General features: G+C 38.1%; 1 protein-coding gene and 1 long non-coding RNA gene across 13 annotated transcripts in view; one reads left to right on the top strand and one right to left on the bottom strand.

The window, feature by feature from the left end:
• Positions 1-27,995, top strand: part of LOC139754752 (uncharacterized) — a 57,616-nt gene that overhangs the window by 16,069 nt on the left and 13,552 nt on the right. For 7 of the 12 annotated variants that reach the window (XM_071672518.1, XM_071672519.1, XM_071672520.1 and 4 more), the window contains 6 exons: positions 5,192-5,382; positions 8,530-8,608; positions 12,347-12,776; positions 13,310-13,413; positions 14,418-14,531; positions 20,796-21,025. In XM_071672518.1, coding sequence (XP_071528619.1) covers positions 5,192-5,382; positions 8,530-8,608; positions 12,347-12,776; positions 13,310-13,413; positions 14,418-14,531; positions 20,796-21,017 — 1,140 coding nt within the window. In that variant the 3' untranslated portion in view covers positions 21,018-21,025. The remainder of the gene's footprint in view (positions 1-5,191; positions 5,383-8,529; positions 8,609-12,346; positions 12,777-13,309; positions 13,414-14,417; positions 14,532-20,795; positions 21,026-27,995) is intronic. The other 5 variants (XM_071672523.1, XM_071672524.1, XM_071672516.1 and 2 more) reach the window with 3 other exon arrangements.
• Positions 7,443-27,995, bottom strand: part of LOC139754754 (uncharacterized) — a 51,791-nt gene continuing 31,238 nt past the window's right edge. The window contains exons 3-5 of the long non-coding RNA XR_011713943.1: positions 25,587-25,877; positions 18,541-18,695; positions 7,443-8,669 (exon numbers count right to left, since the gene is read on the bottom strand). This is a non-coding gene — a long non-coding RNA (uncharacterized lncRNA). The remainder of the gene's footprint in view (positions 8,670-18,540; positions 18,696-25,586; positions 25,878-27,995) is intronic.

The following is a 27,995-nucleotide window of genomic DNA, read 5'->3' on the forward strand; positions in this document are numbered from 1 at the left end:
AGAAATGGCCCCCCCCCCCATACACATGTATATACATACGTCCACACACGCAAATATACATACCTACACAGCTTTCCATGGTTTACCCCAGACGCTTCACATGCCCTGCTTCAATCCACTGACAGCACGTCAACCCCGGTATACCACATCGCTCCAATTCACTCTATTCCTTGCCCTCCTTTCACCCTCCTGCATGTTCAGGCCCCGATCACACAAAATCTTTTTCACTCCATCTTTCCACCTCCAATTTGGTCTCCCTCTTCTCCTTGTTCCCTCCACCTCCGACACATATATCCTCTTGGTCAATCTTTCCTCACTCATCCTCTCCATGTGCCCAAACCACTTCAAAACACCCTCTTCTGCTCTCTCAACCACGCTCTTTTTATTTCCACACATCTCTCTTACCCTTACGTTACTCACTCGATCAAACCACCTCACACCACACATTGTCGTCAAACATCTCATTTCCAGCACATCCATCCTCCTGCGCACAACTCTATCCATAGCCCACGCCTCGCAACCATACAACATTGTTGGAACCACTATTCCTTCAAACATACCCATTTTTGCTTTCTGAGATAATGTTCTCGACTTCCACACATTCTTCAAAGCCCCCAGGATTTTCGCCCCCTCCCCCACCCTATGATCCACTTCCGCTTCCATGGTTCCATCCGCTGCCAGATCCACTCCCAGATATCTAAAACACTTCACTTCCTCCAGTTTTTCTCCATTCAAACTCACCTCCCAATTGACTTGACCCTCAACCCTACTGTACCTAATAACCTTGCTCTTATTCACATTTACTCTTAACTTTCTTCTTCCACACACTTTTCCAAACTCAGTCACCAGCTTCTGCAGTTTCTCACATGAATCAGCCACCAGCGCTGTATCATCAGCGAACAACAACTGACTCACTTCCCAAGCTCTCTCATCCCCAACAGACTTCATACTTGCCCCTCTTTCCAAAACTCTCGCATTTACCTCCCTAACAACCCCATCCATAAACAAATTAAACAACCATGGAGACATCACACACCCCTGCCGCAAACCTACATATTATACTTTATCGCTGCCCTCCGCGTTAGCGAGGTAGCGCAAGGAAACAGACGAAAGAATGGCCCAACCCACCCACATACACATGTATATACACATACATGTCCACACATGCACATATGTATAGCTATACATTTCAATATATATATATATATATATATATATATATATATATATATATATATATAATATATATATATATATATGGATGGGGTTGTTAGGGAGGTAAATGCAAGAGTCTTGGAAAGAGGGGCAAGTATGAAGTCTGTTGGGGATGAGAGAGCTTGGGAAGTGAGTCAGTTGTTGTTCGCTGATGATACAGCGCTGGTGGCGGATTCATGTGAGAAACTGCAGAAGCTGGTGACGGAGTTTGGTAAAGTGTGTGGAAGAAGAAAGTTAAGAGTAAATGTGAATAAGAGCAAGGTTATTAGGTACAGTAGGGTTGAGGGTCAAGTCAATTGGGAGGTGAGTTTGAATGGTGAAAAACTGGAGGAAGTGAAGTGTTTTAGATATCTGGGAGTGGATCTGTCAGCGGATGGAACCATGGAAGCGGAAGTGGATCATAGGGTGGGGGAGGGGGCGAAAATTTTGGGAGCCTTGAAAAATGTGTGGAAGTCGAGAACATTATCCCGGAAAGCAAAAATGGGTATGTTTGAAGGAATAGTAGTTCCAACAATGTTGTATGGTTGCGAGGCGTGGGCTATGGATAGAGTTGTGCGCAGGAGGATGGATGTGCTGGAAATGAGATGTTTGAGGACAATGTGTGGTGTGAGGTGGTTTGATCGAGTAAGTAACGTAAGGGTAAGAGAGATGTGTGGAAATAAAAAGAGCGTGGTTGAGAGAGCAGAAGAGGGTGTTTTGAAATGGTTTGGGCACATGGAGAGAATGAGTGAGGAAAGATTGACCAAGAGGATATATGTGTCGGAGGTGGAGGGAACGAGGAGAAGAGGGAGACCAAATTGGAGGTGGAAAGATGGAGTGAAAAGGATTTTGTGTGATCGGGGCCTGAACATGCAGGAGGGTGAAAGGAGGGCAAGGAATAGAGTGAATTGGAGCGATGTGGTATACAGGGGTTGACGTGCTGTCAGTGGATTGAATCAAGGCATGTGAAGCGTCCGGGGTAAACCATGGAAAGCTGTGTAGGTATGTATATTTCCGTGTGTGGACGTGTGGGACGTGTGTATGTACATGTGTATGGTGGGGGTTGGGCCATTTCTTTCGTCTGTTTCCTTGCGCTACCTCGCAAACGCGGGAGACAGCGACAAAGTCTAAAAAAAAAAAAAAAAAAAAAAAAAAAATATATATATATATATATATATATATATATATATATATATATATATATATATATATATATATATATATATATATATATGTTGACCCCTATCCCTGGGGATAGGGGAGAAAGAATACTACCCACGTATTCCCTGTGTGTCGTAGAAGGCGATTAAAAGGGAAGGGAGCGGGGGGCTGGAAATCCTCCCCTCTCAATCTTTTTTTTTTTTTTTTTCCAAAAGAAGGAACAGAGAAGGGGGCCAGGTGAGGATATTCCATATAAGGCCCTGTCCTCTGTTCTTAAAGCTACCTCGCTAATGCGGGAAATGGTGAATAGTATGATAGATAGGGTGAAAGGAGGGCAAGGAATAGAGTGAATTGGAGCGATGTCGTATACAGGGGTTGACGTGCTGTCAGTGGATTGAATCAAGGCATGTGAAGCGTCTGGGGTAAACCATGGAAAGCTGTGTAGGTATGTATATTTGCGTGTGTGGACGTGTGTATATACATGTGTATGGGGGGGGGGTTGGGCCATTTCTTTCGTCTGTTTCCTTGCGCTACCTCGCAAACACGGGAGACAGCGACAAAGTATAAAAAAAAATATATATATATATATATATATATATATATATATATATATATATATATATATATATATATATATATATGTATATATATGTACACACACATACACAGACATATACATATATACACATGTACATAATTCATACTTGCTGCCTTTATTCATTCTGCCCCTCCCCCCTTTCCCTTTTTGACAGACCCGCCTCATTCTTTTCACTATACTAGCGTTCACGGTCTTTAGTAACCTCCTGCTGTTGAACACTATCCATCTAGTACATCTCCTACCTGACTTCTCGACGAGACCAGTTGAGACCCAGTTTTCTAATGATCTAACACCCTCCTTTCTCATATCCAAGTGTAATCCCCACTCACGGTTCTGGTTCAAAGGAGGTGTCTGTGCTTATTCCAGCATCAATCAACATACATGTTGCATGCCCCCAGGACCTTGAGTCCCCAAACTTTGATTTATATGGCTTAAGGTCTGTCTCCCAACCACCATTTTTTTTTTCCTACATACTGCTGTCCTAATTCTACAAATTTCTTTTTTCTTTTCTTTATACTATCTAAACTTCTGCTGTGACATCCGCAAGCCGAGATCCTTTAACTTGAGGATTTTAGCTATTACCATAGGGAATGGTTGAATTTCTCCCACACGGATGATGGAGTGATTGAAGCCCTTACATTCTCCATTCTCAATGAAAAAGAGCTAATTATCCCCACCCCACCCATATTCTTGACTGCTTTGACCACTCAGATCTGGATCTCTTTTTCTTTAATTCTTTGTGCTGTAGGTACACCGTCTTTCCCCCAAGTTGCTTCATCTCACCTCACTTTCATAAAGGAATCTATTTTAACAGCCCTTCCTCTCCAGCAGGGCCTTATAAACATAGATATTGGCACTTCGACAAAGCTGACTGGAATAATTTACAAAAAATTCTTTCCTGGCTTTCCTTGGGTAAATTATTGTCTCATATGTGGTGACGCTTCTGTCTCCATCAGATGCATAGGAGAGGTTATTGTTTAGAATAAAAGCATATATCCTCGCTTCCTTCCAAAAGACCTCTTCTTCTAATTGCTCTGATGGTACAGATGATGTTACACAGAGAGCCTTTAACAATGGGTGAGCATAATACTTTCGTAGTGTTAGTAATGGGATTTTTGGGATATCACATTGTCTATGCCTATTTCACCTAAGTGATTGGGGGTTCAGCTTTACATCATACATTTGCTTAACTTTCATAATTGCTGCCATTGTACCATAATATATCCTTGGAACCTCTATAGGTCGACACTACAGTTTGTAGGTTTTCATCAAAATAAGCTCATCACAGAATTGTCTGTTAGTAATAGGTTTTTAATAATTGTCACTTATGCATTCTACAAACTTTCCAGAGGTGAGAAGCTAAAACGTCTGACACTTTTTTATTTGTTTGATGAATTGTTGGTAATGGTACTGCTTTTCATTAATTAAATTCCTATTGACAGCATTGTTTAGGTGGTCTGTGGTAAGGAATAAACCATGTATTTTTAATGTTTCAAAATGAAGGGTACATATTTCATGCATATTCATCTCGTGTAAGGGTGAGATTTACAGTACCAGAGTACATGAACACACCTTAACTAGCAGATGATGAGTGCTTTAGCTAGTATGGGAGACCCATACTATGTACTTAGCTCTGTCCCCTTCCTCTTCTGAAATCCTTTTTTTTGCCCATGAAAAGTTTCCAACACATATAATTGAGGAAATGGTTTCATATCTGATGAAGATGCCAGTATTTGAAGATGAAAACCGGTAATTTGTATTGCTGTAGGAACAGTTTGCATGCTTTAGTATAGGCTAATCACTTGGCTAAGCTGGGACATAAGTTTTTGGACAGAATGTATTCCAGTGAATATTTTTAACAGAGAGCCATCTTGTTCTGCATATTTTCCACAGTGGAGGGGACAATTAGGTATAGCACTCACTACCCCTGTGACCCTTTATTATTCTCATATTGCAAGGTCCTCTCCACAAAGATTTAATTAAACATACTGGATAAATGATATTCCTCCTCATGCCCCAAAACAGAATACATCTGATCTTGTGTTTGCTTGTTGATTTACTTCTGCTTTAAGAGTATCTCTCTTATCACCATTTTGTATAGTGCATAGTCTTACTGATATTCAGCTATTGTGGGTAACCTTGCCAGCATAGTTTCTTGAGTAATCTTGCTTATGTTCTCGTGGTCTTTGTTTCATGTTCGGTAATGTTGCTAATATCTATTATGGTTGGATGGTACAGATGACAGGTGATGATGATGACAACATAGTGGAGTGTGAGGTAGATGATGCATCATGTGTGATTTGCAATGAGGTCCTGGATGAGGAGTTGCATCAGCCTGTTGCCCTACCTGCTTGTGGTCACACTTTCTGTAAACCCTGCCTAGTTAAACTACAGCACCGCAGCCACGACCTCCTCTGTCCTACCTGCAGGTACCATGTTAAGTATAGTGCATTATGTATCTCATGAAAAAAGGGAACTAATTTACGTTATGTATGTAACAGTTCTAAGAGCCGAGATGTATTTCAGTTGTACTGAAGATTGCTTTACAGAAGAGTGCATTGGTAGGTATTTGGTAGGCAGCCACCGACCAGGAAAGTATAGTACCATTACTACCCATCTGAGTGTATTGGGAGGGTTAGGGATACTTTGTAGTGAGCCAGCACTTTAGTGGTAGTGAAATTGCACTCCTCTGGCCCAAGTTGTCAAGCAGCAAGTAAAAAAGGCAACCGAAGGTTGTTTCATAGCCAGGAACATAGATTACAAGAGACCAGAAACAATTCTCACACTTTATAATTCTATAGTAAGATCACACCTTGAATATGCAGTCCAGTTTTGGTCTCAAAACTATAAAATAGATGAGGAAAAATTAGATCAGGTACAAAGACGCTTGATAAAATTTGATCCCATCCCTCAGAAACCTGGCATTTGAAGAGAGGCTAAAACAATTGGATCTCTTCTCCCTTAAAAAATGCAGACTTTGTGTTAACTTAATCCAGGTGTTTAGAATTCTGAACAAGTTTGATAAAGTAAATTACAAACATCTTTTTGAAATACAAGAAAATTCGGTTACCAGGACAAATGGAATAAAACTTAATGATTGAAGATATAGTACGGATGTGGGGAAAAAGCTTTTCCTATAGGTGTGTTGAGCATGGAATAAGTTACTGTCAGATGTAGTGAATGCTATGACTATAAATACTTTCAAAAGTTGTTTAGACATCTATTTTATAAATTCAGGTATGTTCTGAGAAAAACTCCAGAAATGAAGTGTATTAACAACAGCAGTAATAGGGACACTAGAAGGCTAATGTGCAGCAGCAGGGAGTCGGGATAGCTTAAATAACTGCTGAGCGGAATTACATTTTCTTCAGCTTTTTTTTTTCTTTTTTACCAGACAACCTAGTTATAGGCCAATCAGGCCTCCTGACGGTTGTCTTTCTCATATAAACTCATGTAAACACTTTTAGATCTCCATTCTTCATTACACTGTGTCTCCTCCTTGATCCTTGTTCCCACAAAAAGTGTGAAATGGTCATTCTCCAAAGAATTTTCTCAAAACTTGTGCTGTAGCACTGCCTTTCTCAATCTTTCATCCACTGTTTCATAATTAATCACACCCTTTCATTCTTCTCTTCCATCATATCTCATCCATGTATACCTGTGGATCAGTGTGTGCTGAGTAAAGGTGTTTGCAAGGAATACACTCTTCTCAGTAACGACATTCACAAGATAACCTTCACTAACTTCCATTCTCATTAACTCCAGGCACTCCCTGTTTGTCAGCTAATTTCATCAAATCCCACCCTCGCATTCATATCACACATTACAACCAAATTTATCTCATTCTCAAAACTGTTTATACAAGCATTCAAATTTCTCTGGAAACTCTTCATTTTATCCTTACCTCGCACTGTCTTAATTTTCACAGGCACATATACACATACCCATACATACTTTACAATTCTAATCTTTCCCGTCACTTGCACTATTCTTGACCCATTCCATCCATGCTCTGTTACACCCTTCCACACTCTTGGTGAGAGCAGAACTGCACATCCTTCTTTTGCTCTTCCCTGAAGATTTTCATTCATTCCTGTCCATACCACTCCTCCTTCCAAGCCCTCTTTATAACTTGCCTACATAATTTCCATTCTCTCTCCATATACCTTGTCCAAGGTTATGGGTTTCCTCTCAGTCCCAGCACATCCAAACTTTAACTTAAATTTCTCTACACACTCCCTCCTTATACTCTCACCAGTCGTCCCATTTACATTGAGCTTCATCACCCTTAATTGCACTCGTTCTGAAAACTCCTTAAAATTACCCAGTATAGGGTATTGCTGAAACATTGAGATGAGTCTCTGTTCTGTTTCCTTTCCATATGACCTTAGGTCAATGTTTTCTTTTATCATGCTGCAGTTTCTTTTTAAGATTCATTAAGTGTTTTTAATATGTAATCATCCCCAGTTGTGTTTTACTGTATTTGTTCATGAATCATACAACTTTGTTAATTTGACTCTTGAAAACTAATATCATCACTTACATCTAGGGAATACCTTGTTTAATATTATGTATTTATTTGTCGTTTCACAGGTAATGTCTTCATGTGATGAGTGGGTCATGTTAAATTGATGACTACCTCACATTGCACATTTCTTTATCTCTTTAGAACCTTACAAAACCTCCCCATAATTATCTTCTTTCTTCCTATGGTGCAGCCATACTGAATCGTAATTAATTCATAATTTCCAGTAGTTCCCATTGTCTGAGAGCGTGAATTGTGATGTCAGTGACATCAGTGAAAAAGTTGTATATTGTGTCCTGTGGTTTAACAGTGAAACTGGATAAGAATATGGGGGAAATAATGAAATATGAAAACATATATAAATGTTTTCTTTTTATTGATGAAACGTGCATTCTTTAATTGAAAATCTTACAAGTTCAGTAATTCATAGTGTTCCGTGTTTCACAGGATGTTTTTCCCAATGTATGTACATAAATAAACTCTGACCAAGTTATTCAGCTGTAATTATCAAGTATCCCAGTAAGTTCGATTGCTTATGACTTTTTTAGAATGACTGTCGGCTCTCTTGGTTTGATGTTTTTTTCATGTCATGAGTTTGTTGGACCCCCATTATGCAGAAATGTTATCTCTTTCAATATATGATTTTCTATCTCTTTACACTTACTTGTCATTATGGTTATTGATTTATCATATAACTATTGTCTGCACTACAGTGCCTGAATAACTTTACCCCATTATATCGCATCTAATGCCTCTCTTAAAAATGCTTGGTTATTGTTTGTACGAGTAGTTCATAGTTTTTGCTCTCCCCTACCTTGTCATGATTATAATCAGTCCATGCATTTTAAATATCAGGTATCTGCTTAGTTTCTTGTGGGTTAGTAGCATTATCCCATTTAAACTTTTGATATTGCTACTCAGTCACCATTGTGGTATTTCAGAAGAGTTTGGCCACTTATTCATCTTGTTCTATTGAAACAGTCTGCCACCATAATTTGTCTTAACTAGAATTAACTTGCTCAGATCTCACTCTTCCTTTTCAATATTTCAGGAAGCCGCATGAGGGGGAGGATGTAGCCAATTTACCTCTGAACTATCTGGTGCTCAGCTTACTCCCATATTCCTCGGAGGTGAGACTATACATTTTTCCCCACCTTCTTTGGTACTCTGTTGTCATGCCTCTGGAAATATCTTTAAAAAGTGACAAAATTAGCTAGGTAAGTTTATTTAATAGGACTTTAATGGTACTTATCATCATCTTATAGTAAACTTTTAGATACAGCAATAGCTTTGAAGGCAATTCTGTTAAATGCATTAATTTTCACCTTAAAATCAATGTTGATGTCATGTTTTTATTCTTTTAAACATGATATGACCATGAAGTTTATATATCTTACATGACAAATATATGTATGGAAATTTATCCCTTGGGATAGGGGAGAAAGAATACTTTCCATGTATTCACTGCATGTCGTAGAAAGCAACTAAAAGGGTAGGGAGCAGCCTGGATGTGGATAGGGAGCTGTGGTTTTGTTGCAATACACATGACAGCTAGAGACTAAGTGTGGATGAATGTGGCCTTTTTTTTGACCGTTTTCCTGGCGCTACCTTGCTGAAGCAGTTGGTGGTGATGCTGTTTCCTGTGGGACGGGGTAGTGTATATGTGTATATGTTATGTATGTGTACTTATATCTGCATTATGGGCATTTATGTGTATGGTTTGATCGAGTAAGTAATGAAAGGGTAAGAGAGATGTGTGGTAATAAAAAGAGTGTGGTTGAGAGAGCAGAAGAGGGTGTATTGAAACGTTTTGGTCACATGGAGAGAATGAGTGAGGAAAGATTGACAAAGAGGATATATATGTCCGAGCTAGAGGGAACGAGGAGAAGTGGTTGACCGAATTGGATGTGGAATGATGGAGTGAAAAAGATTTTGAGCGATTGGGGCCTGAACATACAGGAGGGTGAAAGGCGTGCAAGGAATAGAGTGAATTGGAATGATGTGGTATACCGGGGTCGACGTGCTGTCAGTGGATTGAACTAGGGCTTGTGGAGCATCTTGGGTAAACCATGGAAAGATTGTAGTATCTATTTTATCTTTCCATAACTAGTCGTCTGAAGATGCGGTAATACATGAAAGTGCTCAGGAATCTCATGTTTCCTTTCATAGTGGTGTTTCTGCATATTAAGTATGTATTTACACCAGATTTGCTTCCAAAGTGTGCCAGTCTTTGGAGAAAGCACCTATAGTAATTAAGGCAATGTTCAGCAGCCACACCAATTTCAATTTATTGGCAGGAGATTAAAAAATAAATGTAGCACTCTTATGAAGACTCCCAATACCTGCCATGGAAGTTTTCAAATGCAGACTCCCAGCATTAAAGTGCTGGGCTTGCCACCTTCAAGGCAAGGTTGAGAAGTTTTTCTCTAACCCCTCTCTTCCATGTTGGTATGCTCTTAAAGTTCATGTAACAAACTGACTCTGGAGACAAAGGAGAGTTTTGAAGAATGAAAAGCTTTCTGTGGGGCATTGTCCTATGAGCATACTTTTGGGGTTGCTGTTCCCTGTTCCTCGCTTTTAATAAACTTCAGCGAATGTAAACTTTACAGGGATGACATCCATTATCCAAGATGTATGAGATGACCAGGATTTCCAGTGGGTCAGCTAGTGGGATGATGATGTTATCACCACGTTATGACCAAGGTTAAGTTGCAGATTAAAGTGTGACTGCTGATAAAGGATGATGGACCATGGATGTTTGTTCATCATCAGTCATCTTTTAACATGAGTTGTATTTTAATCTGCTACTTAATCTTGGTCATAATTTGAAAAACCTGTTTATCATCCATCATTCCTCATTGGAGTTATGCTTTGCAACTTACCTTGGTCATAACTTGAGAATTTGGTATCAAACACTTGATTCCTTATACATTTATTTCTCATCATCTTAAGAATTGTTTGGTCGAAGACTCATAGATTTAATTTGGAAGCTGCTCGAGTTATGCTGCTAAAAAAATTATTACGAGGTTTAACATGGGATTTAAGCCCACTCACAACATGCAAATGAAATTCCAACTTTAGCCATAGAGCTTAATACATTTATGGGTGTATCCTGCTAATATAATTGTTTAAAAGGTCTAACTTAGGATTTAAGCCAGCTATGGATTTTACCTGTGTTGTGCTCCCTACAAAAGAGTTTAACCTGAGAATTGACATAGCTTATGACTTGACCAAAATTATATTTATGTTACTAGGAACTGAAGTTTTTTTTGGGGGGGGGGGGGGGGGGGGGGTAAAGTTCATTGTGGATAGTATCAGAAAAGTTGCAGTCGAGACTAGAGACTTCCAAGGGAGAAAAATTATAGTCGCACAGAAAGCCCTGTCGAATAGAAATAGAGAATGCAACAAGCTTATTTGAAGGAATACTTGTCCTAACTCTGTGAAATGGTTGTGAAACCCAAGTAAATAAGAACCATTGAAATGGATTACTTGCTTAGTATAACGGGAATGAAGAATACATATAGAGAAAAAACTGATGTGAAATTATTCTGTAGCATGAAACAATTACTGGAGAGGCATCTGGACCAAAATCTTAGGATTATTTTGTCATGTAGAACATGTGTTTGGGGAAGATACATTTAATAACACAGTTGAATGTATGAGGAGGAGTGGTAGTCTTCTGAAAGGATGGATGGGTGCAGTGAATGAATCACTTAGAGGTACAGGTACTTCGTACAAGGATGTTACATGAATAATTTTGGAATGAATGCAGTCAAGGTGCTTTCTGTATAGGGGTGTATGAATGGAAATATTGGTTTCACTTGATAAGTCAACTTACGGTATAAAGTGAAAAATCAAGAAGCACTTATTTGAATGTATTTCATATTTCACTTTTAATTCACTGGGAATGGCTCGGGTAGGTATATGATCAGTTTGTATGTGATCAACCCGAGGAATAAAGAGCAGATTAATGATGATAGAGAGATAGTGTTTGCAAAAATCCTTGTCTGCCTCCACATAAATTTTCAAAGGCTATATTGCATTTATATTTTACTACTTTGTCATTTCTCCTTTACTTTTGATTACCATCTGCAGACATCTAGGCATGAAACTGGCAAGGATCTTGACCTCCTGAATGAGGCAAAGCACTGATGAGATGTTGCATGAGGCAGCCACCTGATCATGCATTCTGAGCACCCAGTGCACTTAAAAATATCACTTGTAACCATAATCTCTTGCATCCAGGCAAGAATTTGGGCTTTCCTCTGCGAAAGAAAGGTAAGAGCCATCATATTGAAGCATAGGTGGAAGAAATACAGTACTCAGAAGTAAAATTTCCAAAATAAAGTGGCAGCCAGGAGGAGTATAGAAAGAACACTCTTCCATGAGGCACGTTTTTGTTGCTTACAACTTGAGAAACATTTGGTTCAGAAATTGATGTATGTTGATTTCACTCGTGAGTGTTGTATGGTTGTACCCATGATAAACCTAAGCTGTATATAAACTTTAAAAATATATGGAGATGGACAATGTTTTTTGCAAATACTAATTAAGATTTTAGGAACTTATGTTGTTTATTTGCTCTCAGACTTAAATGATTCACCTCTTAGCTATATTTACTGTCTCAATGTATCTTTATGCATGGCCTTGCATACATATATTTTTTTTTTTATATGTGAATGGATCCAGTTTATTTGCTCCAAAAACTTTACTGTTAATGGTAACTGGAGAGGATCCAGCATGACCCCTCTAACTGTTTGACAAAAAAGTCAGTGGTATATAAACAGACAAATGAATACATCAGCAGTATGCCAAAATATAGGTGATAGTTGCAGTTTTATGAATAATAATATTTTAACTACCTTCAGAAAGAAGACAGAAGTCCACAGAGTGAAGATTTTGAAAACAAGGACAGCAGGGCAAAGGCGAACTGTGATGATGGTCATAACAAAGATGAAAAACATCACAGTCAGCCGCAGGTGGAGGAAGATTTGAAACCCACCAAGAAAGAACTGAAAGAAAATGAGAGCCAATTGAAAAATCCAGACACTGACCTTGGAAATGCCAGGAATATGTTGAGTAAGGATTATAATTATGTGTCCATGAGGCAAGATAGGCCTGAAGAGGGACAAAATGGCTCTACTGCAGCTGTTTATCAACAAAAAGAACATAATGAAGTGGTAAATTCTTTCTGGTTCAAGGAGAAAAAGCTTTTGCTGTTGCTTGTGGGACTCTTTTTAGTTACAGTGGTTGTTGGAGTTGGAGTGGCATTGGGAAGTGCTCCCAGTGTCCTTAATCGTAAGTTATATCAGCAGATTTGATAAATACACAAAGTTCTTTTCATTTTATTCATTACAATTTGGCTAAAAATAACTTATCAGAAGTGACACAGATTTTTTAACTGTAATTACCTTAAGTTTGCCTTGATCAACAGATTTAATATTAGTTTTTTCGTATATATCTGAATGCAGAGATGATTTTGAATGCAGATATCAAGTATTTTTATAGATGATTTTGAATGCAGATATCAAGTATTTTTATAGATGATTTTGAATGAATAGATAAGATTTTATCTTACTTGGCCTTTCAAAGCTCTTCAGAAATAGGAGACACAGTTTATTTGTTAAATGTGATTACTGATTTGGCATTTGGTTGGTGCTACTGCAAAATGTTCCAGTTGATATATTCATTTTCCTCCAGTCTGATTTTTATCATCAATTTTTAAGTGTTTCAGGATATCAGTTGCTGGTACTGATCAAATGAAAATTTATGTACCAAGCTATTTCTCATCACTCTACTTTCCATATCTTCTTTTTTGTTGCCTTTTACAGAGATGGGTTTTACATCTAAAGGAATTGCTAAGGGAAGCTATGCTTCTGGACTTATGTCCTCCTCCTCTCGCAGTAACAATGGAACCATCCCTCGTGAGAGCTGGGTAAGTTTTTATCTTTCCAAGCTGGATTAAGGACAGAATCTTCAGGACTGCTGTAATTTTGTATTCAGTTTTGCTTAGCCAGACTATTTGAGTGCTGTTTACAGTTTAAAGCTTTTTTTGCCTTTTTCGCATACTATTTTTTTTGTTTATTTTGCTTTGTCGCTGTCTCCCGCATTTGCGAGGTAGCGCAAGGAAACAGATGAAAGAAATGGCCCAACCCACCCCCATACACATGTATATACATACACGTCCACACACGCAAATATACATACCTATACATCTCAATGTACACCTATATACACACACAGACATATACATATATACACATGTACATAATTCATACGTCTGCCTTTTCTCGTACTATCTACGAATATATCTTGCTCCTCTTATTAATGATTCTCCCTACCTTTTCCTTAATGACTGAGATGGACAAAGTAGGAATTACTTGAGAATGAGTTATGCAAGAAGAGATATGAAGGTAATTATATGGTTATCTAGGAAACATAGTTTGGTATTGCAGCTAAAAATCAAAGCAGTAACAAAATAAATGTCATATGTGTAGGACTTTTGATACTTGGTTCCTAAGACTAAGTCAAGAGCAAGACAGTACCAGAAGAAGGACAAGTAGCATACCAGAGTTTTAATAGCACTGATGTGCATGCATGAATGATGAAGCTGTATAAATGAAACACCAGCAGTGAAAAGATTATGTTCGGCTACAGTTAACAGGCTTGTGTTTTTGGAAACTGCAGCTCTAAGCATAATGATTTAAAACCAATCCATTTTTTTTAAAGTAAACCATGTATAAAGGGTATTTACATTTTTTTGGCCTAACTTAGGAATATTCTCTACAAAAAAGACAAAACAAGTTGATATACAATACATGAACCGTACTTACATAAAGGACACTAAAATATATAAAGTATACATAAATATGTACCTCGCAAACGCGGGAGACAGCGACAAAGAATAATAAAAAAAATATGTTCTGTTTCCCCTTTTAGAAAGTTAAAATACAAGGAGGGGAGGGTTTCTGGCCCTCCGCTCCCGTCCCCTTTAGTCGCCTTCTACGACACGTGAGGAATGCGTGGGAAGTATTCTTTCTCCTCTATCCCCAGGTATGTATATTGCGTGTGTGGACGTGTATGTATATACATGTGTATGTGGGTGGGTTGGGCCATTCTTTCGTCTGTTTCCTTGCGCTACCTCGCTAACTTGGGAGACAGTGACAAAGCAAAATAAAATAAATAAATATAATAAATATGTTATCCTAAGGAACAGGGGAGAGAGGATAAATCCCCTGTATCCCTGCAAGTCGTAGAAGGCAATTAAGAGGGACAGAAGCAGATGGCTGGAAATCCTACCTTCCTGTATTACTGTCCAAAAGAAGGAACAGAGCAAGGGGCCAAGTAAGGAATTTTCCCCCTAAGGCTCAGTCATCTGTTCTTAATGCTACCTTGCTCATGTGGGAGATGGTGAGCATATATGAAAAAAGAAGTGGAAAGATATGGTTGTGAAACTTGCTTACAGAAGTGGGCAGAGCTTGACAAAATTGGCTATGGATGAAACTGAAGGTGAAACTGGATGTGTAGGCTCTTTTGGCTTCTTTGTTGCAATAATAATGGCGTATAATTGTGTACAATGATATCACGGGTGTTACTGGACTCTTCCTGCTTGTGGTTACACTGCAAGTGAAAAATCTTCAGCAAGGCTGTATCATTATCAATGGGTGAAAAGGAGCAAAATCTTGTTGACGAACTTCTTGCCCCAACAGAGTACCTCATTTTCCTGTTCCTAATTGGAGAGCAGCTTTGAAGCTGCAGATGTTCTGTACAAGGGACTTCGGGGTTTTACAATTAAAAGTAATGGTATCACACTCTGAACTTGCCTGCACTACCACAGCTTACCCTGAACTTGCCTGCATTATCACATTGTTCTCCAGTACTCTTTCAATGACCATGGCTTGTTTGCCAGCATCTAAACAGTTCAAACTATTTGGATACTTCAAGTAAAATGTTTTTTACTTGAATTCTTACAACAGGGCTCTCTTGTCACTTTTGGCATTTTTGACTTGTGATTGGGAATTGAAGCTGTAAAGGACAGTATAAATAAAGCAGAAAATGTATTCTACACAGGAAATAGTGATGTAAAGAGAACTGAGGTTGGCAGGGTGTACAGTGCAACATATTTTAATTACACTGCAGAGCAAAATAGTTAGCATGGTGACCAGTTAGAAGTCAAATGTCGTAACTTCACAACTAGACTGACATAATTGGAAATTTGTGACTTTAAGAGTGAATCTTTGTGCAAAGTCTTATCTGATAGAAGGGGCTGATGAGAAATGATGTTAATCGGGGGAAACATGCTGAATATAGCTGTAGCATACAAGATATTGGACATAAGTTTAACCTCCTTTTATACCACTGCTATGTGCATTTGTGAATGATGCAGCATTTATTTGTGTACTGTACAAGTAATAATACATTAATAATGCTTTTATAATAGAAGTTTTATTTCTGTATTTAAGTACTTGGTAATAATTTACGTTACTTGCATCACCTTAATGATTTTTTTTTTAACTTTTGCTATAAGAGAGGTTGTTGGAAATATTGAATAATGGACAAATTATCTAAAAGATTAGATTCGAGCATGATGATGGCCTTTATTTGATTCCTTCATGTATCTTTAAGACATTTCATATTGTGGTTATTTTGTAATTTTTTACTTATTCGTGGTTATCAGTTGATTATATTTTCATAATTTTTATAAAATGTCTTAAACTTGTTTTGTTTTTACTTGTGTGTGAAGTTGTGTTTCTGCACACAGGCTACAAGGAAAATGTCGTCAATTAATGTAAAGGTTTATGAAATACTTGCAGAAGTCAACAGAGCCTATGAAAGCCTACCCTTACATCCTAAAAAGCAGCAGTGGAGTTCTCTAATTATGGGACTCTATTGCCAAGGCTGCCTCCTTGAAGAAGTTTTCAGTAGGGAACAGGCATCAGAGAGATAGACAGATAGATATGAAGATTATCCCGGGGCTAGGGGAGAAAGAATACTGCCCACGTATTCCCTGCTTGTCATAGAAGGCGACTAAAAGGGGTGGGAATGGGGTGCTGGATATCTTCCCATCTAGTTTTACTTTTCCAAGAGGAGGAACAGTGGAGGGGGCCAAGTGAGGATTTTCCCCCTCAATGGTTCAGTCATCTATTCCTGATGCTACCTCGCTCACACGGGAAATGGCGAGTACATAAGAAAAAAGTGTGCAGATAGATAAATAGATAGTAGTAAAAGGGTAAGAGAGAGGTGTGATAATAAAAAGTGTTGTTGAGAGAGCTGAAGAGTGTCTGCTGAAATGGTTTGGACATATGGAGAGAATGAAAGGGGAGAGGTTGACAAAGAGGACACATATGAATCAGAATTGGAGGGAACGAGGAGAAATGGAAAAACAAATGGGAGATGGAAGCATGGAGTGAAAACAATTATCAGTGAGGCCTGAACATACAGGAGGGTGAAAGGTGTGCATGGGATGGATTGATTTGGAATGATGCAGTATACAGGGGTCAACATGCTGTCATTAGATAGAACCAGGGACTGATTAATGGCATGTGAAGTGGCCAAGGGAAATGATGGCTAGGTCTGTGGGGTCTGGCTGAAGATTATTCGTTCTTTATAATCATCCGAGGACAAGTTTCTATGGAAGAGTGCTGGCATTACCCAGGACCTTTCTGAAGGCTTCTGTAGCCCAAGGCTGCTCTACTTTCAGTGACAGGGAAATGTAAACTCCTCTAGAATGGAAAGTTCTTTGAGGGGACTTTACCCTCAATGATACAGCCATGCCATAGGTGACTTTTCACTTGCAATGTTATTTATTTCTTGCAGAGAGTCTGGTAACACCGACCATAGGATTCAGTGGGATAAAGGGAGGTTATGTTTTAGGGAAAGATTTCTCAAACTGACTCACAGAAAATGAGAACAAAGCATCAAGAAACATATGGCACAGTACAGGTACATTATTAGTAACATATTCACTGTAGCCTTAGAAGTTGGATTTTTTATCTATTGCCAAGAAATTTTTTGATATTTGAAAATACATATATGTGAATAGTAGTGAATTAAGAAAAAATATAGATATATGACAAATAAGTTAGAGCAAATATAGATTGTCTCATGCAGACCATGTTTCCTATATGAGATACATTATTCATCAACACACCTCAATACCCCAACTATCACTAATGTGTAGAAGTTTACAATAATCAATTTGTGGCAATTTTTTGGTAATATTTTTTTTCTACACACTCATGGTCATAATTCATTGCTGTTTAATATTATGCATATCAAGTGAATGATTATCATATAACAGCTTCATTTATTATAGAGCAATTATATCGAGATAATTGCTGCTATCAGAGCATACATGTTGGTAGTATTCATTCATTTTCTGATGCTTTGGGTCTTTCACTTTTTTATACACGCATTTGTTCATAAATGATTACTGTATAATACTTTCTTCAGCAAACAGTAAATTTAAAAAGTGCTTCACAGTGAAAAAGCAGTTAAGGTAATTGTTACCACCAAAGCATAAATGTTTAAAATATTTATCAATTTGTGAAGCTGTTTTTGGTCCTAACACATATTTTTTTCACATTTGTTCAATAATGATTGCTCTTAATATTGTGTACACCAAATTTTAAAAATTGATAAAAACTCCACTATTATGTACTATGTAATTACTTCTGATACCACAAAAGTATAAGTATTTATGAGAGCAATTTGTGACAGTAAATATTACAACAGCTTTACTGTTACAAATATCCTGAGGTAATTACGATTGCCATAGTATGAATGTTTAAGACGTTTATCAGTTTGTGAAACTGATTTCCATCTTCCACTGGTATTGTTCTCTAGATTCATTTGTTCATGAATGCTTAATGTAAAATAGGTAGCAGTCAATAATAAACCTTATACCAACTGGAAATCACTCATAACTACAACACTACGATCTATTTCAACATCCTATGACCATTCATGTCCATGATAATGCAACCATAAAGACCAAGAGCGCTCAATACTCACCTGCCCTGCACTCTCTGGACAGAGATGAACACACATCACATTTTATTACCTGAGGTCCGATTTGGATGATGGACAATATAGTACAAATTACTGAATAACCGCAGTGCAGTGGGTGGTATACTTGCAGTAGGTTTGAACCAGGCCATGACTGTTTGCTTTACCTTACAGTATATTCATTCAGTTCTGGGTAAGCCTCATGGAAATCTGGAAAGAAATGCAAAACACCATCAGCTTGGGGATTAAATATCTTGTGAAAAGAGAGCTTGGATTTGTTATTATCTTGTAGAGTTGGAAATCAACTCATCCATCCCCTTTCTGTAAAGAAAAGAGCAAAGCAGTTCCCCAAAACTAGAAACTAGTAACACTGACATCATACAGTTAAAAGTGTTTGAGCTAGTCCAAAGATGTAAGTTGACATACTTTCTGGAATCAAATGGTCTACATAACTCAGGGCAGTGTGGATTCAGGGTAGAAAGATCATGCCTTATTAGTTGCTTAATCAATATGATAAAATTGTAGAGATGTTGGAAAAATAAACAGAAGCATTTGGCTAACATATTACCTTGGTTTCATGGCTTAAAAAAAAAATGCATAAGATGGGAATAACTAGAAAGACATAACCTCTTAGCTACAACTTTTTAACTAAAGATGACAGTAAATCAAGCAATTTCCTATACCCCTAAGGTAAAAAGCTTAGCTCCTCAAGGAAGTGTACTTGAATTTTCACTGTGTATCATTCTTGTATCTAACATGTAAGAAAAACATGAAGCAAGATTTCATATCCCTTGCTGATGATACCACAATAATTATGTGAAAAGTGGATCATTTGCAGACACTGAAAAACTACATACAGAAATAAATCAAGTCTTACGGTGGGCTGCCACAAATATGCTTTTTTTAATGGAGAAAAGTTTCAACTGCTCTCTCTGTGAAAAAAGAAAAAAAGATAACAGGAATGAACACCATCATTTCTCAAAAGAACAAAGTAAAAAACCTTGTAGTGATCATGGCTGATTATCTTGCTTTTGGGAAACACATCAGTTCAATAGCTGCCTCTTCCAGAAAGATATTAAGATGATTTATGCAAAGGGTTGGAAAACTTGTGATGATCTTCAGGGTGTTAATACAGTAATTCATCCCTGAAGAGAATAGTGCCATTTTTTAACATCATCCTATAAAGTGGTTGAACCTGCAGTCATTGATCTTTCTCAACCCACATTAGCTTTGGGAATGAGTGAAAGCAATGAAGCCTGCAGCTGGGAGAGCTATTTAGCATCATAGTATACACTCTGAAAATCCTGAAATGCACATTTCTCAACATACACTCAAAAGTTGCAATGGGGACCTTAAGAAAATTAAAATTCTGAGGCCCAAAATTGCCATAAGAACCTGCTTGTAGTTTGAACAGGTATCTACAGAGAGAATAAAACTAACAAAAATACTATGGTTACACAGATCGATGAAATATGCACTTAAACAACATGACAAAGCAATGGAGCAACATGATGGCATGATCCATGACAGCTGTAATAGTTGAAAACCTCTGAAACCATCTTTAAATTTTGATAATTTACGTGCAGCAGCAAATGAAAATTTAAGAAAAACAATAGCAATGAAAACCTCACAATCTGGAAATAAGGGAATGGGTAAATCTGAAAGATTTTCATGTAACTACTATAAAGGCATACAAAATTATTTGAGAGCCTATCAAAAGCGATTTTGAGAATTTCATGCTTTTTCAATTGAAATAAGAAATCTGCAGTCAATTCTGGAACCTTCAAGATGAGAAAAATGGCTATAAATAATGCAGAAAAATCAAAGACTGATAATTTTGCAATGTGCTCGGCAACAGATGACGACTATTGCAAAACAAGCAGCACAGTGCTATATGACAGCCCTGCTTTGTCTTAGATACCATATTCTCTCTTACAGTGAGTCATAATAAAAAATGTTTTACTTAGGGCCACTGTAGCTCATATATACTAGACTCATCAGAAAATGTTTTTTCTGGTGTGAGTTTTCACTCTACCTTCTCATGGGTTCACTTCAAATTCTTTTTCTTTCTTGAGCATAAGAATTTCATCTGTTTTTAGCTGCTCTTCTGTGGTCAGTAGAGTGAAGTCATCAGGTAATTCTGCACTACTATCTTTTCAAATATGTTTAATGTATCATGAAGTTTTGTTGCTGATAAAGTGCATAATCTTAAGAATACCCCTTCAAGTTTAATTGTGGTAATGTTTTAATACCTGGTACAATTATTTTTCTGTTTCTGAATCCTGATGTGATCTTTCTTGTCATATACAGGTGGCATGGTTGCAGAATATAGGGCATAAGGGTTTCACCCCTAGGAGCCAGGCTGTCCTTGGAATTATTGGGGCTTTGACTGTAGTAATGCTGTTTGGGGTTCCCATTGCTTGTTGCTTGGTGATCTGTTGGCGTAAGAAAAAAAGATCTGCATACTCCTCCTCAAGTGATGGCATCCCTTTAACTGGTTCCAGGACTCCAGAGGAGCGGCAGTTCTGCTAGATGGAAAGGTAATGAAAATTAAGTTTTGTGAATATCTAGATAGCTGTCACAGATAAGGCATGTTTTCCTTTTAATCTTTTCAGTAATGGACAAGGGTAAAATTCATAGCGCTGCTACTCTTTTTCTTTAGGGACGTGGATGAAATTGGTATCAAGTATCCCTGATATCTAGTACAAGTGATACAGAGTGGGAGATATGATGTATAATTCCTGTAGGGACAAAGTTCCCTTAAAATGAACAGGACCCTGATGTAGAGGGAAATAGTGGGGTAAAACATGAAAATAAAAAAACATAACCCCAGCAAAGCATACTAAAGTTAGTTAAGTTAGTTAACTCAATCTTACCTAAACAAACATGAATTTTATATTTGATCAGGTTTATATTGGCTATGTTTGGTTAAATTTTGTTGAGTTTGGTTGTGTCTGGTTAGGTTAAGTTATTATTTTTTTATTTTTGTTTTTCCCCAACAGCCATTTTTCAAGGGCCTGCCAGTTTTGTGCTAAAGTTATTATTGATGATTTCTCCCTCTCTAAATAACTTATACGAAGTGTACATGTGCATTGATACAGTTTAATCCATATAAAGTGGCACTTATAAACTGTAATTTTACCAACAAGTCTACAAGATGGCATGCTTGCCCATCTTGTCCCACTGATGAATGAAAAGGAGCAAACTTTGAAATAATAGAAGTATTATAAATTTTGTTATATAACCCCAGGAATCCTTTTGTGGGGCTCCTGCAGCTTCAAAGCTGTGCTACATCCAGTATCAAGGAAAAGATGTACCCCTTTGGAGTAATAAGTTCTTTGACAAGGCTGTACTCCTTTTCATCCTCTCATGATGACACAACTTCTGTGAATGTGACTTTCACACTTGACAACTGTTTCCTGTGTTAAAGAGGAAATGCCAAGAACAGATGAAGAAAGGCCGCAGGCCCTCACATGCATTATTTAGCTGTCATATGTAATGCATTGCAACACAGCTCCCTATCCAGAATCATGCCTGAAACCTGTGATAGTACTGAATATTAGTACTGAATAGGAAAAATAGAATCGTAAATCAACAAGAAAATATTAGAAATAGAATTATAAATCAAAAAAGTAGAAATAGAATCATATCAGCAAAAAAAAAAAATAAATAATCATAAACCAGCAAAAAAATTTACGTATTTTCTTATCCTAGCTACTTAAATCACTTGAAACTACAGTGCTCGCTGGTATTTTGAGCCATGCGATAAGATACTGAGTAACTAGTGACTGAGGGACTGGAGGATTTATGATTAACTTTCATGCTGCTTCTCAAGTGATTACACAATACTGTAATTTATAGGGATGATTATAAAACTGAAAGTGGAGGGAGAGAGATGGGTGTTTATTGGTGCCTATGCACCTGGGCATGAGAAGAAAGATCATGAGAGGCAAGTGTTTTGGGAGCAGCTGAGTGAGTGTGTTATCAATTTTGATGCACGAGACTGGGTTATAGTGATGGGTGATTTGAATGCAAAGTGTAATGTGGTAGTTGAGGGAATAATTGGTGTACAAGGGGTGTTCAGTGTTGTAAATGGAAATGGTGAAGAACTTGTAGATTTGTGTGCTGAAAAAGGACTGGTGATTGGGAATACCTGGTTTAAGAAGAGGGATATACATAAGTATACGTATGTAAGTAGGACAGATGGCCAGAGAGCATTATTGGATTATGTGTTAATTGATACATGCATGAAAGAGAGACTTTTGGATGTTAATGTGCTGAGAGGTGCAACTGGAGGGATGTCTGATTATTATCTTGTAGAGGCAAAGGTGAAGATTTGTAGGGGTTTTCAGAAAAGAAGAGAGTGTTGGGGTGATGAGAGTAAGTGAGCTTGGGAAGGAGACTTGTGTGAGGAAGTACCAGGAGAGACTGAGTGCAGAATGGAAAAAGGTGAGAGCAAAGGATATAAGGGGAGTGGGGGAAGAATGAGATGTATTTAGGGAAGCAGTGATGGCTTGTGCAAAAGAAGCTTGTGGCATGAGAAATGTGGGAGGTGGGCAGATTAGAAGGGGTAGCGAGTGGTGGGATGAAGAAGTAAGATTATCAGTGAAAGAGAAGAGAGAGGCCTTTGAATAATTTTTGCAGGGAAACAGTGCAAATTACTGGGAGATTTGTAAAAGAAAGAAGAAGGAGGTCAAGAGAAAGGTGCAATAGGTGAAAAAGAGGGCAAAGGAGAGTTGGGGTGAGAGAGTATCATTGTGGAAGATGAAAGCCCGCAAGATTGTGGGTTTGGATGGTACTGCAGTGGAATTTATTAAAAAAAAGGGGGTGACTGTTGTTGACTGGTTGGTGAGGATATTCAATGTATGTATGGCTCATGGTGAAGTACCTGAGGATTGGCGGAATGCATGCATAGTGCCATTGTACAAAGGCAAAGGGGATAAAGGTGAATTTTAAAATTACGGAGGTATAAGTTTGTTGAGTATTCCTGGGAAATTATATGGGAGGGTATTGATTGAGAGGGTGAGGGCATGTACAGAACATCAGATTGGGGAAGAGCAGTGTGGTTTCAGAAGTGGTAAAGGATGTGTGGATCAGGTGTTTGTTTTGAAGAATGTATGTGAGAAATACTTAAGAGAAACAAATGGATTTGTATGTGGCATTTATGAATCTGGATGAGGCATATGATAGAGATGCTCTGTGGAAGGTATGAAGAGTATATGGTGTGGGAGGCAAGTTGCTAGAAGCAGTGAAAAGTTTTTATTGAGGTTGCATGGCATGTGTACAAGTAGGAAGAGAGGAAAGTGATTGGTTCCCAGTGAATGTCAGTTTGCGGCAGTGATGCATGATGTCTCCATGGTTGTTTAATTTGTTTATGGATGGGGTTGTTAGGAAGATGAATGCAAGAGTTTTTTTGGAGAGAGAGGCAAGTATGCTGTCTGTTGGGGATGAGAGGGCTTGGGAAGTGAGTCAGTTGTTCGCTGATGATACAGCACTGGTGGCTGATTCGGGTGAGAAACTGTAGAAGTTGGTGATTGAGTTTAGTAAAGTGTGTGAAAGAAGAATACTGAGAGTAAATATGAAAAAGAGCAAGGTAATTATTAGGTATAGTAGGGTTGAGGGAAGAGTCCTGACCAATCGACACCTTGACATTATCAGAAAACTTTAAAGTAAAAACTACTTTCCACTGAATGGAACTGAACAACATGACCAAAGCAGTGGGCATTGACCTTGGCACCACCTACTCATGTGTGGGTGTGTTTCAGCATGGAAAGGTTGATATAATAGCAAATGACCAAGGCAACAGAACCACTCCATCTTATGTTGCCTTTACAGATACACAGAGACTCATTGGTGATGCTGCCAAAAATCAGGTGGCTGTGAATCCAACCAATACTGGAGGAAGTGAAATGTTTTAGATATCTGGGAGTGGATTTAACAGCGGATGGAACCATGGAAGCGGAAGTGAGTCACAGGTTGGGGGAGGAGGTGAAGGTTCTAAGAGTGTTGAAGAATGTGTGGAAGGCGAGAACATTATCTCGGAAAGCAAAAATGGGTATGTTTGATGGAATAGTGGTTCCAACAATGTTAAATGGTTGTGAGGCATGGGCTATAGATAGGGTTGTGCGGAGGAGGGTGGATGTGTTGGAAATGAGATGTTTGAGGACAATATGTGGTGTGAGGTGGTTGATCGAGTAAGTAATGAAAGGGTAAGAGAGATGTGTGGTAATAAAGAGTGGTTGAGAGAGCAGAAGAGGGTGTATTGAAATGGTTTGGTCACATGGAGAGAATGAGTGAGGAAAGATTGACAAAGAGGATACATGTGTCAGAGGTGGAAGCAACGAGGAGAAGTGGGAGACCAAATTGGAGGTGGAAGGATGGAGTGAAAAAGATTTTGAGCGATCGGGGCCTGAACATGCAGGAGGGTGAAAGGCGTGCAAGGAATAGAGTGAATTGGAATGATGTGAAGTGTCTGGGGTAAACCACTGAAAGTTTTGTGGGGCCTAGATGTGGAAAGGGAGCTGTGGTTTTGGTGCATTACACATGACAGCTAGAGACTGAGTGTGAATGAATGTGGCCCTTGTTGTCTTTTCCTAGTGCTACCTTGCAGGGGGGAGGGGGGTGACATTTCATGTGTGGCAGGGTGGCAACAGGAATGGCTGAGGGCAGCAAGTATGAATATGTCCATGTGTATATGTGTATATGCCTGTGTATGTATACATTGAAATGTATAGGTATGTATATGTGTATGTGTGGGCGTGTATGTATGTACATGTGTATGTGGGTGGGTTGTGCCATTCTTTCGTTGTTTCCTTGCGCTACCTCGGTAATGCAGGAGACACACAAAGTATAAAAAGAATAAATAAATAATTATAACCTAAAAGTTACAGTTTTGATGACAGACTGACTATACAATTCTTCAAAGTTTTTTAATTCAAAGCTGAATGTAAACTGTGATAGTGCTGCCATTATCTTATCATAGTAGTAATCAGTGTTGTGAGAGAAGACAGTGAGGTCCCATTACCTGGTATTATTCTTCTTTCACACATGAATATTCCCATAATCTGAGGATCTGAATGCCTTCTTGGCAGAGAAAACTACCTTGGATTAAAAGTCATGCCCTTCATTAACATGTTGGTGAGTGAAGCTGAGTCTGGCAGCACAGAGTGTGTTCCTGAGCTTATCCATTTTTTATGGGAACCCAGTGGTGTATTCCTGCTTAAAGAAGGTCTCTGGACTGGATTAGCAAAGATCCAAGTGCAGACTGTCTTGAGGTGCCACAGCATTCATTATTGGGTTTTCCTCCACAGTCCATATTTATCCTTTCATCCTTCTGACAAGTTATTGTGCAGGACATTGCTGTGAGATATAAAACCATAATTCTGACTCAGCCTGAAAAAAAAAAAAATAATGATTTAACAAGTTTATATCTATGATATATCATGGTTGGACATCAACAAAGGTTTATTTATACAAATAAAAGTTACTTTCCATTTTCTTTTGCTACAGTGGCTGACAAAATGTTTAGCCAGTTGGCGATGGCTCAGATACTGAAGCCACTTTCTCTAAGGGTGAAGATCTTTCCTCACAGAGCCACTTGGTTGGTGATCTCTCTTATTTGTGATGAAGGCCAAAATCTGAATAGACTACTTATCATTTCCTTTGTCTGAAATCTCACTATCTTTTCGATTGGCTTCTGTAATACTGACATAGTATTCTTTCAGTCTCAGATAACCATTACTATTACTTTCACAAAGTTTGCAATTTTCATAAATTTTATGAAATTACGTCTGTCATGGGTGGGAAAACAGTTGACAAACTAAACTAGTTAACAGATTAAGGGATAATGTTAGAGTGAGACAGACATAATGATGTGGTGGTGATGGGTGGGGACATTGTGTTTTTAGGTTGCTCCTTGCAATTACTATTTTGATTATATATGATGCAGAGGTATCCAAATTTAATTACATGTAATATGAAAATAGTATAAGATCATAAGTATTATGGATGTCTTTTTGATTAAAAACAAAATTTATACTGTGGGCTTTATGCTACCAAGCACAAAGGCACAAATCAATGAAAACATGCTATACTCGGATATGCTGTGACAAGTATATCCAGTGGTTTATTATTGTCTTCAGTAATAATCTGTTAATGATTTGTAAACAAGTATACATAGAAAAGTCAATAAAGAATACAAACACATTGCGATAACATGTTAGCACTAACGTTTGACCAGATGTTGCTCAAAATTGGTCGAACATATCTTGTGTTAAATATTAGGGAACTCATCATGTAATTTTCAATATTTTTCTTTTGTAAGATTACACACCATGCCTTGGCAATTTTGCATCTGTTTAACATTATTCCTAATCACTGCTGCACCAATGCACCCCTGCCCAGCCAAGCCACTACATACCTATAGAGTTATGAACTTCATCGCTATTGCCATGACCCAACAGATATCAGAAAAAAGGTAGTTACATTATATTTTGTGATCTGAATGTAAAGTTTCTTCACTTGAGATTATATCAGCATTCATACATATAACAGGAATCCCTAATGCTGTAAATCTGATCATTAACCTCAAAAATGTATAACATAAACAAACATATATGCCACTTTGAACAAATGCATCAGCCACTATATTAGGAATGAGTGCAGGTGACTGTACCTTCAGGAAAGGCGTATGAGAGGTTGGGAGATGTATAAAAGAAAGCAGCAGGAGGTGTAGAAAAAGGCACAAGAATGAACAAAGTGGGCAAATAAGAGATGTGAGAAAGTATCAATGGACTTAAGGGACAAGAAAAATGTTATGGAATGAAATGAATATCTGAAAACTAGAGGAAAAATGGGAAGAACAGTGATGACAGCAGAGAAGAGTTTAAAAGGAGAGTTTTGAAAAGTGGATGAAAAAAAGTACTAAAAGGATAGTTGATTGTGCTAGAATACAGGATGGCAGACGAGGTGTGTATAGGATTGGTGGTATACAGAGAAAGGAAGTCATAATGAATGGCTTGTTGAAAAGAGGAGGTGGTGACAGTCTTGTGTAAGATGAAGTGTAGCACAGTGGATAGGACTGTAGGTGAGTTAGGGAAGGGAGTGATCATGCTGTTGATTCGTTAGGTGGGCTTTTCAGTATATGTATGGCCTAAGGTAAGGCGTCTAAGGACTGGCACAATGCATGTACAGTGGCCTTGTATAAAGGCAATGATGACAGTGAGTGCTCACATTACAGAGGTATAAGTCTCATGAGTACACCTGATAAGTTGTAAGGGGTAGTGGTGACTGAAAGGGTGGTGAAATGCACTGAATATAGGAATGGTAAGGATAAATATTGCTTCAGGAGTGGTAGAGGGTGTGAGAACAAGGCGTTTGTTTTAAAACTTTGAGTGAAAAACATTTTTAGAAAGAAAGGAATTTGCATGTGGCATTTATGGACAGGTGGAAATGTACGATAGGGTTGTCAGATATATTATGAATATATGGTGTGGGAGGAAGGCTTCTAAA

Source organism: Panulirus ornatus, chromosome 17 (genome assembly GCF_036320965.1).
Source record: "Panulirus ornatus isolate Po-2019 chromosome 17, ASM3632096v1, whole genome shotgun sequence".
In the NCBI taxonomy this organism is placed as follows: Eukaryota; Metazoa; Arthropoda; class Malacostraca; order Decapoda; family Palinuridae; genus Panulirus; species Panulirus ornatus.